This window comes from Spermophilus citellus (genome assembly GCF_964194105.1).
Source record: "Spermophilus citellus genome assembly, chromosome: 13".
Lineage (NCBI taxonomy): Eukaryota > Metazoa > Chordata > Mammalia > Rodentia > Sciuridae > Spermophilus > Spermophilus citellus.
The window spans coordinates 96,842,184-96,860,042 of NC_138193.1; the positions used below are offsets into that span (position 1 = coordinate 96,842,184).

Consider the following 17,859-nt stretch of genomic DNA (forward strand, 5'->3'; position numbering starts at 1 on the left):
TAATTTCAATCCAGATTGAAAATTTGAGCTGGCTACAGTGGTGCACTCCTATAACACTGGATCCTTAGGAGGCTGAGGCAACAATATTGCCAGTTTGAGGCCAACCTTGCAACTTAGTGAGGTCTCAAAATAAAAAAGACTAGGATGTAGCTCAGTGGTAGAGTGCCCCTAGGTTTGGTCCCCAGTATTTAAATTTTTAAAAAGTTCAAAATTTGAAGTATGATTTTTACTCATTGTGTATTGCTTTTCACACCATCACAAAGTCAAGAAATATTTAAGTCAAACCGATATAAGTTGGGGACCATCTATTTTGTTTTAAAATTTATGATAGAGTTATATGAAATATTTCCTGTTGTTTGAAAATATGGTTAGCAATAATTTTATAGTCTTCTTTTAGCAGTTTAATTTGAATACTTTTTAAAAAATATGTATATTTTTAGTTGTAGTTGGACACAATATCTTTATTTTATTTTTATGTGGTGTTGAGGATCGAACCCAGGGCCTTGCACATGCTAGACGAGAGCTCTACCACTGAGCCATAAACCCAGCCCCTTGAATATCTTTAAATGATTTTATAGTTGCCTTTTAATAGTAGACATTTAAAACAAAATAGTATAAAACAGTGTGTGCTTCGTCTGTGTGAGGCCCTGGGTTCAATTTCTAGCAACACACACACAGACACACACACACACACACATGCGCACACACGCAAAGCAGAAACAAACTAGTCCATTTAAAATTGAAGCAAATTGAATTCTGAATCTGCCCGACTAGTGGAGTACAGAGTGGACATGGCTGAAAAAATGATAATATCAGGTTACAGTCTGCCTCAGTGATTTCCAAACAAAACTATAATTTCCTGGGCGGCACAAACATTTTATGTGTTTGGTTACAGTATGTACTTATGTCCCTACTTGTTCTTAGAAGTGTTCAAGATGACAAGAAAAATATCAGCCAAATAAAATTAGGGTGTTGTGCTGAATGGGAAATCGCCCACCCCCGCAGCAGGTTTCACTCTTTAGGTTCTGATCACAACTGTTTTAGGACATTTTCCAAGAAATAATAGGGAATGGGCTAGGGGTCTTGAATGTTTAAAATAGTGAAATCCTAAGTGGGGGGATTTAGTAAAAATGGAGAAAAACTGCTGCTCTGAGGAGGACAGGAGTGGAGCCTGGGGCCTGCATCTCTCCTTGGGGTTGGTGACTGTGTACTACTGTAGGATGTGGTGGGATGTGTGCCTGCAGCTCCTCTGGAGTGCCCATCGGTGGAATCAGGGGACAGAGAGGAAAGAGGGGAGCACTCTTCACCTTACTCTGTGGTTTGTAGCTTCTCGTCAAAGAAGTCATTGTTTGTGCCAATTTCCAAACAAGAATCTTTTGGTTTCAAGATAGGCAGACCTTTGGGAGAGTTTGACTATTTGTTAATATTTCAGATTTCTTTATGTTTATTTTTTTTGTGCTTATTTCATCCTGCCTTTTTATAGTGTGTATTATATATATATATATATATGTATTTTTTTTTTCAAAAAAGGCAGAGGATACTTTTTCTGAGGTATTGCCTTTTCCTTGCCATTGTTTTGTTCTCCAGGCCACTCGGTGCATCACCTCCAGATAATCTGATGAAGACACTACTCTTATCATGTAACTCACCCTTCAGAAGCCTTTAAGGCTCTCGTGGTTTTGCATTAAGCCACTGTCTGTGGGTCTGACTGCACTGGTCCTCACCTTCCTGCTCGCCAGGCTTTAGTTAAATTCCCTGAGGTGCTTCTGTGATTTTCCAGTGGACATGCTCATCTCTGGCTCCTTTGCATGGGGCTGCTCCCAACCTCACCCCTGCCCACTCTGCCCAGAGTACCATCTCCTTTTCATCTGTCATCCAAATCTTTTGTCCTTTTCAGGATTCGCTTCAAGTTTTTATCTATGGCATTGCCTTCCTTATTATCACCAGCCTCATTTTCACCCCTCTGATGACCTATAGTTGTCTGTATCATTTTTAGTTTTTAATTATATGATATTCTGAACTACATCCAAAGTGTACAGATGAGATTGAAAGTTTTTGAGAGTACAGACTCTTTTATATTTATTTGATTCTTCAGTTAGTACAGTGCTGGGTTTTTCATAAATGTCTGAGGTAGAAATGAAAAGCAGCAGGCGTTCTGATTGTGGCAAAATTGAATAATATTCCAAGTTGATTTTACTTGATTAAGCTGTTTGACTTTTTTTTTTTGCCAAGTGGGTTCTTGATTTCCAGTTGATTATCGCATAATCTATTCACTGTGGAATGTTATAAATTAAGATTAATTGGAAAAATATGAGTTTTTGAAAATCAAAGAGAAATGCTTATTCCTCTTAGCAACGTGTGATAATTGGACTGGTAATAGTGTTTCTAAAGTAGAAGTCTATTTTCATACAAGAATTACTAATTTATGCTTGGCAGCATCCACAACTGTTTGCTAAAGATGTTGAAATAGCTTGTGTTCTTAAGTAAAAAGACATTCCCCATAGCCTTGTTTTCAAAAGTATTAATTTGAATCGCAAGCCCATATTTGGCACTGCACAGCCAAGAAACAAATCGTTCAGATGAGGTTAGTTTAAATACCAAAAGGCAGAATTTGGGACTTTATTAAACTGAAATGAACAATTTCCCAGTCACAGGGCACAGGTGAGGATTGCAGAGGCTTCTGATGATACCTGTGTGTTCAGATACACAGTGTTTATTCAGAGTGACTCACTATTTGCTTTACTTGGCGCAGAGCTGATGGTGTTTTCTGTGTTGGATAATAAGAAATCTTTTTAGAAGTCATGTGAGTGGTTATGTGTGTAAAATGATAGGTCTATGGAAATGAACCATGCAGAGAAGTCTGGGAATCTGTGTATTCCTTGGGGGAGGGTGTCCCTGGAAGGCTTCCCTCTGGGTGGGGTTGAAATATTAACATAGCAAGTTTCCTGTGTATAGCCTTCCTCGACAGACAGTACCTTCTTAAAAATTATTTATGTATTTTATGTTTTAATTAGTCAGATAGTACCTTTTTCTCCTTTGATTTTGTTGTCTTTGGATAGGGGTTAGTTAATATTCCCTGTTAGTTGCGTTGCATTTTAAATATTGACTTACTAATCAACTACGCAGGCTATTGTAGGTCACATGTTAAGTGAGTTATATTATTTTTGATGAAATCAGGTTAAGTGTCTTTCCCTAACCTTGTTTGATTTGAATTAATTCTGTACAGGCTCTTATTTACATAGGAAGTGGTGAAAACATAGGCATTTGTGTGGTTGTAAATGCCTTGACCAGAGGCAACTGACTATTCAATTTTAAGTGCAATTTGACCAGTGTATGAAGAATAATGTCAGATGTCTGGTGGGAAGGATCAAGTATAAGTTCTTCCAGGAAGAATCAGTTAGCTCAAGAGCATCATCATGGGGCACTGGTCTGCTGGATGACTGCAGTTTCTCTCTGCATGCTCCTAATTGCAGAGGAAGGATGCAGGAGTTGTGAAAAGTGTTAGAAATGTAAAAGTGACATTCTGACTTTGCTTTGTTTGGGGACCGTGTCTGTATAGGAAGTTGCAGTTAGGTTTAAGGTAGACTGACAAGAAAAATATTCATGGCAAAGGGCTCAGTGTTGAAGCCAGGCCTTTTGTTTTTATTTTTTGGTACTAGGGATTGAACTCAGGGGCTCTTTACCACTGAGCCATACCCCCAGCCCTATTTTATTTTGAGACAGGGTCTTGCTAAGTTGCTTAAGGCCTCATTAGGTTGCCAAGGTTGGTCTTGAACTTGTGAACCTCCTGCCTCAGCCTTCCAAGTTGCTCGGATTACACGTGAGTGCCACCATGCCAGCTGAACAGATTCTTAAACTTAAGCACTCACTAAGTATTTCCCCAAATCTCTTCTGTTGTAAATTCACCTTTAATTTCAAATACCTCTACTTTTCTGACACCTAAAACTCCTTCAGCTATATATATATGCACTCTCTTTGTCTCATGGAAGTACACACTGACACTTTGATGCATATCCCTTCACCCTCAATAAAGCATTTTACATTAAACACTGGCAGAGAGGAGAGGAGATCTGTGGTTTGTTGGGTGGAGGTTTATGTGGAGATTGACATTTAGCTGTTGTGGACAAGAGAAATGGTTGTAAACATGGGTATGAGAGATGAACTTGTTAAAGGACCGTACATTGCTGGTAATAATTGAGGGGTTGATGAGTCCTCTTACTGTAAACATCCTGATCTAGCTTATTATGTAAATGAACAGACTCCTTGATTGAAGACCAGCCATGGAGACTAGTAATAATATTAATGAATGGAAGAGAATAAAAGTGTTTTTTTCTGCTTCAGGTTAATTGAAAATTATATCCATTATTCTATATTTGAATATAAGACCAAATCTTAGGACTATTATATGTAACAACAGAGTCCAAGTAGAGAATGTTTTGAATAAAGACTGGGAAGTATAAAATGTTAGTGTCTAAAATATTATGAAGATTAGGAAAAATGTTGGGTAAGTGCTAATTATCATAATAATTTTTAGAAGTAAAATATCATAGTACCCAGTAAGACCTGTTGTTGTAAGGAGTTTACAGATACCCATTCCTGGGTCACACCACCTTTTTTACTGAGGAGCTTAAAGTCAGCCTGGCTCCCTTGTTAGTGTATTGGGCTCTGTTACACTCTCCTGTTTGTACAGGTGTCATTAGTTTCTTCTCTGTAGCAAGGAACAGATATTATTTGGTCTCTTTGAAGGAAGAAAGTGAGATTTGGAACCAGAAAGATTTATACAAACATATGTTAATTTTCTTAAATCTTTCATTATGATAAATCTTCAGTTTTTTTATTGACAACAAAATAAGAACTAAGTCTTAGTATCACATTCAAAGCTCTGTGTTGGCGGTTCTCAGCTCTGGACCATTTTAAAATTACATGGGGAATTTTTTAAACATGAGGATTAAACCCAGAGGCACTTTACCACTAAGCCACACCCCCATCCCTTTTAATATTTTATTTAGAGACAGGGGCTCACTGAGTCTCACTGAGTCGCTGAGAGCCTCACTGAGTTGCTGGGGCTGGCTTTGAACTCGTGATCCTTGTGCCTTAGCCTCCTGAGCTTCTGAGATTACAGGCGTGTGCCACCATGCCCAGCTCCCTTTTTGTGAGTTTTATTAAGATTTGTGAAATAATAAGAAATATAAGTTGGGCACAGTAACACATTTCTCTAGTCCCATCTACTAGGGAGGTCAAGTCAGGAGCATCACAAGTTTGAGGTCAACCTTGGCAACTTAGTGAGACCCCATCTCAAAATGAAAAATAAAAAGGACTGGAGATGTAGCTCAAGTTGGAAAGTACCCCCCGCCCTTCCAAAAAAACTAGAGAAATATACATATTGGTTTCTGTCCCCAGTTCTTGGCACAGAGCTTCTGAAACCTTTGTCATTTCTCAGAGAAGAGATACTAGGAGAAGCTTCAGCTTTAAAGTTTGGTCTCTGCCCTGGTTCTTGAGACTGAGCTTTTTTTTTTTTTTTTTTTTAAGAGAGAGAGAGAGAGAGAGAGAATTTTTTTTTTTAAACATTTATTTTTTAGTTCTCGGCGGACACAACATCTTTGTTGGTATGTGGTGCTGAGGATCGAACCCGGGCTGCACGCATGCGAGGCAAGCGCGCTACCACTTGAGCCACATCCCCAGCCCCGAGACTGAGCTTTTAATACTGGGTAAATAGTGTCAATAGGGGAATCTTGATCTTTGACCCTGCCTCCTGGCAGGGCACTCCTGAGACCTAGGTAATTTCCTGATGATAGGAATGTCTGACAACTCTCCTAAATCCCTTGGAATTTCCTGGGTGTTAGGAACATCTTTTGTTCTAATGAGGTGATTTTAGGTGGGCTCCCTGAATAGCCTCAGGATGGAGGTTGGTTGCCAAGAGAACTGACCTGTGTGATAAGAGGGTTGGAACTTTTAGCCCCATCTCCCAGCTTTGGGGAGTGGAGAGGGACTGAAAATTAAGTTAATCAGTGATTTCATCATTCATGCCCACGCAATGAAGCTTTATAAAAAACCCCAAATGTCCAGGAATGGCATGGAAGCTCTGCACATCTTCCCACATACCTCACCCTTATGCAGCTCTTTCATCAGTGTGCTTGGTAGTGTCCTTTGTGAATAAACAGTAGACATATTTCCCTGAATTTTGTAAGCACTCTAGCAAATTAATTGAATGCAAGGAACGGGTTGTGGGGATCCTTGATGTATAGCTGGATGGTCAGAAGTGTAAATGACCACCTACAACTTCAGCTGGCTTTGGAAGTAAGGGCAGTGTTGTGGGATATCATGGGAGATGAGGGGTCTCTGAAGAAGGGTCCAAGGATTTCCTGGAGAGAAGGGGAAATGGACTCAGGACCAGCAGTGTTCTTGGCATACGTGACAGAAAAGAATTTCAATGTGCTCATCAAAGGTAGAAACAGAGGTTAATTTAGGAAAGTAGATACACATTCAAGTGAGAATGAGGGCAATCTCCAGAGAAGTCTTTTGGGGTAAAGCAAGGAGTACATATTCAAGGGAGAACGAGAGCTGTCTTGAGAGTGAGAGATGCATTTTGGGGGTTCCCAATTTTTGTAAAGGAAAGTTGGCGGGGGCGGGGATATGGACAGGTATGTAGAAATGATATCATTCTGGTGATCTCACGATAGTTCCTGGTGGTGTGGTCAGTCTCAGGGTTCCTAGGCTGATGTGGTGTTCATTATTTGATCAAGAGATAGCATTGGAAAGTCTCCTAAATTATAGGTTTCTTGAAATATCATGTCTCTTTACTTAATCTGTTTTTCAGGGGACGGGGTTAATTTAACAGTGCCTAGGTATTACAGATTTCCCAGAAATTTGGGAAGTAGCACATCTGAAAAAGAGACTGGCTTGGGTGTGATGGGCCTGGAAAAGTATGTGGAACTTATGAAATAAAATATTTTTTTTCCTGTTCTTCTTCTTTATGACTCCTTTGTACTCATTTCTTCTTTCTTGTATCTTACTTCAAGATCTGATCTATCTCCAAGTAGAGAGTAGCAGAATTGAATTGACTTGGAAGAGCTAGTGTCTGCTGCAGAATTGCTTGGTGTATGGGAAGATATCCCCACATATCTGGTGTCAGAGTGATGTGCTAAATTAAGTGCTGTGTAAAAGGCAGGAAAAATAGTATCTCTCCTCCTCACCTCTGAGGATTGCATTGAATAACAACAGGATTCTAATTGAGTTAAGGAGAACTAACATGTTAACAATATTGAATTTTCTGTTTCATGAACTTGAATATTTTAGGTATATCTTTAAGTCTTCTTTGATTTCTTTTGCCAGTATTTTGTAGTTTTCAGCATATGGATCTTGAAAATATTTTTAAAAGGCTTTTTAAAAATATTTTTTTAGTTGTAGATAAACACACAGTATCTTTATTTATTTTTATGTGGTGCTGAGGATCCAACACAGTGCCTCACATATGCAGGGCAAGCACTTTACCATTGAGCTACAGCCCCAGCCCCTAAAAGGCTTTTTATCAAAGTATTTTATATTTTATGTGCTAGTATGTTTTAGTTTCTTTTAGTTTACAAATAAAATTGAATTTGTGCTTTGAGCTTGTATTCTGCAACCTTGCTAAACTCATGTGTTATAGTGTTTTTACCAAGTTTTATAGTTTTTTTTCCCCCTTTTGGTAGGTTTGCTGGGATTTTATAAATACCTGGTCATATTTTCTGGAATAGACAAGTTTTATTCTTCCAATCTGAATGCTTTTGTACCCTTTCCCTTTTTTTGTCCTCTCTCACCAGCTAGGTTCCCCAGTGTCATGTTTAAAAGGAGCAGTCATTCTTGACTTGATCTTAGGGCAAAAGCAATCAGTTTTTCAAAAGTAAGTTTGGTGTTAGGTGCTGTTATTACTATTCTTAAAGATGCCTGATAGAGAAAATTTCTTTTCTACTTTTCTGAAAGTATTAGGAATTGAGGCTGAATTTAATTCTTCTTTGTTAAGTGCCTCCTCATACCCTGGAGGCAGCCAGGGCTCTTGCTTTCTTACTATTTCACAGATGGTTTATACATATACAAATAGTATGTGAGGATATATTTTTCTTTTTCCTTTTAAACATGATTGCTAGACAATATTCTAACTATTATTTTGTTCTCTACCTGTATACATTCTTGCTTGCTTTTTAAAAAATTTAACAGTATTATATATTATTCTTTAGCTTTCATATATTATTCTCAATCTTTTTAAAAAAATACTTATTTTTCAGTTATAGGTGGACACATGTCTTTATTTTTACTTTATATGGTGCTGAGGATCTAACCCAGTGCCTCACACGTGCTGGGCACCACTCTATCTCTGAGCCACAACCTGTTCTCATTCTTTTTTGACAGCATAGTCGGTCTTTTGTTATTGAACATTTGGGAATTTCCAGTCTTTTGCCTTTAGAAAATACTTAAGTAAATGACTATGAATATGCACATTTGAAGCCATCATTTTAGACTTCTTGAGTTTGTAAATTATTTGGGAGGGGAACAGTGTCCTGTCCTGTCCCGTCCCGTCCCCCCCCCCCCTTTCCCTGCTTTAACTGTGTCTAGATAATATGCTGTCTTTTGTTAAGGGCTCAGTTACCACAGAGAGAATAAAATTGTTGCGTTTCCACACCAGCTCTTGTGCTTAGTCTAGGTGTGAGGCGATTCCCTCACCTATCATTAACATAATTCACATTTGTCATAATTTCTTTCCTGTAGTATCAGAGCCATCAGTGATAATCACCTTGGAAGTCAGTAGGAAGGAAGGCTTTTCCTTGCAAAGGCATTTCCTAGGTGCCTGCTTTTCCCTTACAGTTATCTCAGACTCCTGGCATTCCAGGCGTGTAGTCTTTAGCATCTTGCCAGATCTTAGGCTACTGGTTTGACTTTGACTCACTGATAGCTCTTTTAGGTTCCTAAAATTCCACTCCTCCTAACATAGTAATCCTTTGGGTTTTGCCTTTCTTGTACCATGAGGTATTCTTCATCATTTCCAGATGCTGTATTGTCTTTATGTGGAACAGTGTTTTTATTTCTGAAGAGTTATGTTTTTATCTGAAGAATAAACTCAGCCACAAGAAAAATCTGAGTGTAACAAAAATTTGTATTTCCTGGCAGTGTTTTCACTGAGAATCTTCTGTTTTATAGACCATTTGTTTTTCTCAGATGTGATCTTTCTATATACAAAGGTGGTTTGGAAAGGGGAAATACTGTGTTAGGGCTTCTTTTAGTGAATATAAATGAATGATATTTGCTTTTCAAGACCAAGGTTATATAGCTCTCTTTATTGTAAAAATATTTTATTTAAGTCACTGTGAAACTCTATGAGCGTAAGCTTTATAAAATTAACACAAAGACCCATCTTTAACTTACGTATGCCAAATTTAGCAATCAGTTTGACATTTTTACCTGAATGAGACCAGGGCATAGTGGACAGCGTGGAATGTGGCCATGGACAGGGAGCCTCAGGGCTACTTGGTTCTGCTGGTGGTGTGCACCATTTCTTTAGGAATTCATTTTTCCAGTTCCTAAAAAAGAATTAATATTACCATCCTCTCCCCTTTTTTCACAGTGGTATATCGGAAGATCTGAGAGAGGCAGGATTAAGATTTTTAGAATAAACATTTCTGTGGTGACAAAGGTTGTTACAGTAAAAACAAAGATGAATGTACTATAAAATCTTTAAAGCAGTGTGCACCCTGTTGTTTAGGGCATAATAATAAGCTTGTTATCCTGAAATAAGGACACATTTCTGAGTTATTTTCAAACCAGATGGTCCCTCAGTTTTGACTACTTTAAAACACCTCAGCTGTGGATTTAATGGGTTTAGGGGATAGGAAACAATTTTAGGTTCATCCATCTGGCCTCTGCCTACAGAACCAATAGAAGTTACTTTTTATGTAGTTTCTAAAACTCATTTCCAGATTATTCAGGTTAGCTTTAGCATTCTTCACTTAGTATAGATGAAGTCTTAATTATACAAAGGAAATTATACAAAGGAAAAAAGGCTTTCAAATGTTGCCGAATCAGTTTATTGGTTGCTCAATATTTAGTTATACATTTGATTGCTTTTGTGGTTCCAGATAGCAATTATTTCTAATATTTATTTTTCAGTGAGGGCCGAGGCAAGTTGACCGTATTTTCAGTTAAAGCTATGTTAGCAACCATGTGTGGTGGAAAAATGCTGGACAAATTGAGATGTAAGTATTTTCATATTATTTGAAAACTTTTCTTTTCAAATTAGGAGCTTTAAACAGTTTTGATGAATGTTTTGGAAGATGCATTATTGAGCTTTTATTCCCTGTGTTTTGTATTTTATTTTACCTCCTCTCTTTGCAGCAACTGGCTCAGTATGTGAGTTACGCCACCTACTGTTCAAATGGAGAAGTTGGTTGATTTAATTGTTTTTTAAAGTGAAAAAACCAAAGAGGTTCAGAATAATAATGTTGACATTTTAAAAATCCTTCAAAAACTGTTTTCCATGTTACTAAAATGTATTTGAAGATGATTATATTGAGAACTTTTACCTAATTAGAAAATAAATTTGATTGCCTTTGAGGGGTCTGGTCAAGCCCAGCCTTTTTCTTTTTCTTTCTTTCTTTTTTTTTTTTAAGAGAGAGCGAGAGAGATAGAGCGATAGAGAGAGAGAGAGAGAGAGAGAGAGAGAGAGAACTTTAATATTTATTTTTTAGTTTTCGGTGGACACAACATCTTTGTTTGTATGTGGTGCTGAGGATCGAACCCGGGCGGCAGGCGTGCCAGGCGAGCACGCTACCCTTGAGCCACATCCCCTGCCCTCCAGCCTTTTCTTGATGACAACATTTGGTCAGGTGGTATTTGCTGTGGTTAAACTATTCTCAGTACTTATAGTCAGGCTCAGCTATTTGGAAATTGATAGCCTTCCCTCCTGCAAGTTATCTTTTCTTTGTTGTTGTTTTGGTTTTCTGTTGACCAGTTTGGCATTTTATTATTCAGTAGATATTATAAGAATGTGACTAGATGAAATCAGTGAAGACAAGAACTACAGCTATTTAATTTTTCTGATTGTGGTTTGTATTTATTCGATCATTAGGCGACTTGCTTCTGGACTGTGCCAAGCATTGTGCTAAGTGTTCTTCATATAGTTTCCCATGAAATCCTTAAAAATTCCTTCAAGTAGAAGGTGACTTTTTTTTTTTTAATTTTATGGGGGAAAGCTGGGATTTCATCTGAATTCAGAGCACTGGTCTAGGCTACTGTGTCGTTTTCCCCCACGCCAGTACTGTAATGTGAGGCGCACATGTTACAGAACCATGTTCAAGTGCTTCCATACAAGCACCAGAGACAAAGGAGCTTGCCTAAGGTTTCAGGGAGATGAAGTTGAATCTGTGTGTTTTAACCAAGTGTTGAGATACTCTCTGAATTCAGCTGTGCTGTAGCATGTCTCATAAACTGGGTCTTGATGATTGCATCCTTGGGATATTCCTTTGGGTTCTGCTTTTTTTTTTTTTTTTTTTTAATTGAAAAACAGAGGCTTGATCATCTCAGATTTGAGTGTGAGCTTTGGACGAGATTGCCTCATAGGCACATTTGTTCTCTCTGCTTTTTTTTATGTGACACATTGACATTGAAAGTTGGAAAGTTAGATGGCCCACAAGATCAGATTTAGATATTCTAAAGAACGATCTTAGATCATGTATTTGATCAACTCTTGTCCTGTTTATCTTCATTTCAAAATTGGCTGCAATGTCGTAAAGTGGTCATAAAAATTATTTTTTTATTTAGATACTTTTCTAAGGTTTTTTTTTTTTTAAAAAAAAACATGATATCTCAAAATATTACTCTTTGGGACTGAAATCTTTCATATTTTCTTAATATGGAATGGTGTTTTTCTGAGGAAGATAATATATAGATGAATTTATATTTCATTGACATACACAAGAAAGTTGGAATCTTGTTTGAGTTTTAAATTGATGATGTTACCAGATGAAGAGGCTGGTTGGAAAATAGTAGTAGGTTGATGGATTTTATTTAGCTGCATATTCTATTTTATTTATTTTTATGTGGTGCTGAGGCTCAAACCCAGTGCCTCATACATTCTAGGCAATACAGCCCCAGCCCCTAACAGCATATTCTAGATGATCCTAGAGTCTTTACATTTCTGTGATTAAATTTGCTACATTTACATGTAGTCGGCTCCCCTGGCACATTGTGAGTACTTAGAAATTTGCCAAATATAAATTACTGATCGAATACTAAAATCACTACAATTTTTTGTTGTTAACTGTTTAGTGAAAAAGTGCAAATTCCTCTAGTATATAAAGTATGGAAGGACCCATGTGGTGGCAGTTTGTGTTTTCTATGCTGATGGTCCAACCTATAGCCACAAGCATCCTAGCTAGGCAAGCACTTGACAGCAGGTTTTTTGGTGTGGCTTTGAACTTCTTGGAAAAACACAAATTGACCAAGATTCAGTGGGCAGAAGAACATGCATGCTACCGCAAATGGGATGTGTTGGTGTGCTCCAAATGCTTTCTTTACACTTAGAATAAAGATTGAGATGATACAAGTTGTACTTGATTACTGATCTCTTAAGCACCATGTTTATCTTATTCAGATACATAAAGATACATTTTCTTTATGCTCATAATTATGGTTTTTCTACCAATGTAGCTCTATTTAATTTTTATTGTACTGTAATTATCTTGGCTTGGGAATTAGATGTTCAATGTAAGTGGACATTTTGGGTGCTGAAAGCCTGTCTCCAGTTTTAAATTTCAACCACCCAGGGTGTAAACCACTTTAAAATGTGGCCAGTTTCTTCTCTTTACCAGAACTCACTGATCATAATTTAAACATCTTTCATTTGTTAGTGATGTCATTCTTTAATGTATTTAGGGATAAGTAAAGTTTAGGGTTGTTTAGTCCCTTCTCTTGAGACTGTAGTTGACCCATGGGGTTAAGGGTGCTGACCGCCCCCCCCCCCAGTAGAAAATCCACAAAATGCTTTTAACTCCTCAGTTCTTAACTGCTAGTAGCCTGCTGTTGGCTAAAGGCCTTACTAATAACATAAATGATTGATTAACACTTTGTATGCTGTATGTGTTTTGTATGGTAGGAAATAGGCCAGAATGGTGAGAGATGGTTCACTAAAATATGCAGTTTTCTGGAGAAGTGGACTGCTCCTGCGGAGATGATTAGTATCACACGTGTTCATGTGATGCAAGATGGGCTCACCTGCCCACTCTGATAGCACTAGGAGGTAGCTACAAAACATGGTGGTAGTACACTATGTACTACAGTTGATTTTATGCAGTGTGTTTCAATACTGTGTCTTTGCATTTGTTTACATTTCTCTCCACTGCAAGTGGTGCCATGTGTAGTCTGTATGAAAGCTTTGATAAATTTTAACTTTTCATAGTTGATTTGTATAGAGTATAAATGACAAAATAGACTTATCTACATATATTTTATACATTTTTCATATTTTTTTCAGTATTTCTAAGTTATGAGGTTCATCTGTATATAAATAAGTAAGTGGACCTGAGCAGTTGAAACCAGTGTTGTTCCAGGGTCAGCTGTACTGTGCCTTGTAAATTCCTGATTGTTGTTGGAGGTAGAATGCGTGTGTCCTTTATCACTGGTTAATGTGATGTTAACAGTATACTAGTCTCTAGAAGTCTTTTTGCTTCTGATTTACTACTTTTCATATACTACTGAAAAAGAAAATCATAATGAAATTTCTTAGTATCTGTTTAAGCTAAAGATTCAGAGTGATTTCTCCATTCTGGTAACATCACAGAAACACTCATCATTTATTCACTCTCTTCTACTCCACCCTCCTCCTTCTCACTGCTTTTTTACTGCTATCTCTATTCATGTTTTCAATACGTTAGGTTTTCTAGTACATGGAATACACCTTAGCATGTGTAGTTTTTTTTCTTTTTACCTTGATCTTTTAGTTTTTACCTCTTAGAATTTAAAAACTTTGAATTTCCCCCCCATCTTTTTCATTTGACTTCTTAACGTTTGTTTTAGTGTCAAGGTAGCATTTGAAATGACTTGTGCCTTTAGTCTGAAACATTTTCTGATTGGATTTTAAGATTCCTCTTAAAAGCATTTTGTTCCCTGAGCTAGGTTTTGTGGCTTATACCTGTAATCCCAGTGACACACAGGAGGATGGTAAGTTCAAAGCCAGCCTCAGCAACTTAGCAAGACCCTGTCTCAAATTAAAAAATAAAAAAAAGCCTGGATGTGGCTCAGTGGTTAAGCAACCCTTGATTCTAACCTCCACTTCCCCCCCCAAAAAGTATTTCTGTCCATGGGTGTCATTCATTTGCACAAATGGTTCCGTGTTGGTACTATTAGGGACTGTATCTTAGAGTGAAAGTTAACTTACATCAGGATTATAAATAGCAGTGATTTATAATCAGAATATAAACTTTAAACAGTAATATCAGAATTCCAAAATATAACTAATGAGAACAAAACTTTCAGAATGTAAAGTCTATTATTAAGCAACACTTAATTGTCAGTTACCTGACAATTCTATTTTTTATAAGAAATTTAATTTAATCACCTCTTATGCAAATCCCATCTAGTTGCACTAAACAATAGGACTGGGTGATTTGTAAAGTTATTTTAAATTCATTAAAAAACTAGTGTTACCGTTTTGAAGAGCGCAGGGAAGGCTGTAAAAATATTCAGATCCCTTTGTTCAGTCTGCTTCTGCAGCTTTCCCTAAGGAATAATCTTGATAGGCTCCCCTGCCGCTTCATTCTGACCTAATGAGTGATATAGAATTTTAATGCATTTGAGAAGGCATTATGAGCTTGGAGTTAGATGTGTATGGGTATCCACAAACATGCAGATATGTGTACATGTTTTTCTGGGTTAAGTTGCTCAGTTGGTTGGAGGATGATGAGTGAGAGTCATTTGCTAGGGAAAGCTAACATAAAAGAAAATGGGTTCTATTTATAGATTTGACTCAGTCTGAAGAGCCTTATCACCTTGCAGAAGTATAGGGTTGGTCCGTTGGGGTGAAAGGGGAAGAAGTAGGAGGGTTGATGTAACCAGGAAAACGAGGGTCATTATCAGTGGGAAAAAAAGAGACATGTGATGATGGTATTATTTGCTTATTTCACAAAGGATAGAATAGTTTAATGATTGTATGCATGTGTGTACATAAGGGCTCAGCTGTTGGGTTTTCACCAGGGAGAAAGCCTAACTTTGTTTTTAACTGCAAACAGCTGTAGGGAGCTGGCATTCTTTCTTTCAGAGGTATATTAGTAGAAAAAGAATTAAAGGGCGAATTAAGGATGATCTAGGAAATGACTTAGTCCCTTAATACCAGAAGAGTGTGGGGCTTTAATTAGAGGACTATTTAAAAAGTAAAAATTATTTTTTTTAGAGCATGTTAAGCATATGCTCTTACCACAAAGCTATCCCCAGTTCTAGTTAAAATTAAAACATTAAAAAAATATTTTTATTTATCTGGGTGTTGTGGGGCAAGCCTGTAATACCAGGGGCTTGGGAAGCTGAGACAGGAGGATCTCAAGTTCAAAGCCAGCCTCAGTAACTCAGAGAGGCCTTAATCAACTCAGGAGACCCTGTCTCTAAATAAAAATACAAAAAAGTGTCCAGGATGTGGGTCAGTGGTTAAGCCTAAGGGTTCAATCTCTGGTACAAAAAAAAATTTTTTTTTAATTAAATTTTATTGCCTCATTTACATCTTTGTTTAGATCTTATATGCATGTAGTAAATTACACTGTTAGATGCATTATTTGTTATGCTTCAGATTAAGAATTGTCCCAGTATGGTGGAGCATGCTTATAATCCCAGCAGTTTGGGAGGCTGAGGCAGGAGGATGGAGAGTTCAAAGCCAGTCTCAGCAACTTAGCGAGGTACTTAGCAACTTAGTGGGACCCTGTATCTTTAAAAAAAAAAGGGGGGGCTTGGAATGTGCTCAGTGGTTAAGCACCCCTGGGTTCAATCCCCAGTACAAAAAAAAAAAAAAAATTAAAAATTTGCAAATAATTTTGTACTGTTTTTCTTATAGATAAGGCTACTCTAAAAAAAAAAAAAAAAAGTTTAACCAGTAATTAGAAATAACAGATTACTTCATTTTGCCTTTAAGTTTTTAAAAAATTCGTTCTAATTAGTTGTACATGACAACAGAATGCATTTCAACTCATTGTACACAAGTGGAGCACAGCTTCTCATTTCTCCGGCTGTACATGATGCAGTCATATCCATTCATGCAGTCATGCCTGTACATAGGGTAATATTACCTGTCTCATTCCACCATGCCTCCCATCCGACATGCCCTCCCCTTTCCTCACTCCCCTCTGCCCAATCCAAAGTTCCTCCATTCTTCCTTACCCCCCCTACTCTCATTATTGATGAGCATCTGCATATCAGAGAAAACATTTGGCCTTTGTTTTTTTGGGGTTGGCTTATTTCACTCAGCATGATATTCTCCAACTCCATCCATTAACCAGCAAATACCATAATTTCATTCTTCTTTAAAGCTGAGTAATTATATTGTGTGTATATATATCACATTTTCTTTATTCATCTGTTGAAGGGCATGTAGGTTGATTCTATTGTTAATTGAGCTGCTATAAACATTGATATGGCTGCGGCACTGTAGTATGCTGATTTTAAGTCCTTTAGGTATATAAACCCAGGGATAGCTGGGTCAAATGGTGGTTCCATTTAAAGTTCTCCAAGTGGTTGCATCAATGCAGTCCCACCACCAAATTTGAGTGTGCCTTTTCTCCCACATCCTCACCAACACTTATTGCTATTTGAATTGCCATTCCAACTGGAGTGAGATAAAATCTTAGAATAGTTTTGATTTGCATTTCTCTAATTGCTAGAGATATTGAACATTTTTTCATGTATTTGTTAATTGATTGTGTATCTTCTGTGAAGTGCTTGTTCAGTTTTTTAGCCCATTTATTGATTGGGTTATTTTTTGTTTTTTGGTGTTAAGTTTTTTGAGTTATTTTTTTAAATTTTTATTTTATTCATTTTAGTTGTTGATGGGCCTTTATTTTTAATTTATATGTGGTGCTGGGAATCGAACCCAGTGCCTCATACATTCAAGACAAGTGCTCTACCACTGAGCCACAACTCCAGCCCTTGCGTTCTTTATATATTCTGGAAATTAGTGCTCTATCTGATGTGTATGTGGTAAAGATTTTCTCCTATTCTGTAGGCTCTGTCTTTGCGTGATTGTTTTTGTTTAGAAGGAGTTTTTTAGTTTGAATCCATCCCATTTATTGATTCTTAATTTTTTAAAAAATATTTTTTAGTTGTTGATGGACCTTTATTTTATTTATTTATATGTGGTGCTGAGAATTGAACCCAGTATCTCAAACATGCTAGGCAAGTGGTCTACCACTGAGCCATAACCCCAACCCGATTCTTGATTTTATTTTTTATGCTTTACGCGTTGTGTTAAGGAAGTCAGGTCTTAAGCCAACATGATGAAGATTTGAGCCTACATTTTCTTCTTTTATTGCCTTTAATTTTTGGATCTAGCAATTTTTAAAAAATTAAAACAAATATAGATGTTTTTGTTTGTTCTCTTCCAACATGGCCTTTTAAATTATAGTTTTTTTTTCATGAATTAGAAAATTTATTTTTGATCTCTTCATATGACATAGCAACTAAGTGTAATTGAAAATAATACTTTTTACTGTGTGTGGTTAGTCATGTTATATCCAGTCACTCCCTTTTATTACTCTGAATGTGTTACTCTGAGTGTAGACTCATTGATGTGGGTCTATACATATGGGCTTTTGTTACTATGAAGCTGTACATATGTGTATTAATATACTTGATAGCTAA

General features: G+C 37.1%; 1 protein-coding gene across 12 annotated transcripts in view; it reads left to right on the forward strand.

The window, feature by feature from the left end:
• Positions 1-17,859, forward strand: part of DTNB (dystrobrevin beta) — a 233,382-nt gene that overhangs the window by 55,858 nt on the left and 159,665 nt on the right. For all 12 annotated transcript variants that reach the window (XM_081265084.1, XM_081265087.1, XM_081265086.1 and 9 more), the window contains exon 5: positions 10,138-10,223. In XM_081265084.1, the coding sequence (XP_081121210.1) occupies positions 10,138-10,223 (86 nt within the window). The remainder of the gene's footprint in view (positions 1-10,137; positions 10,224-17,859) is intronic.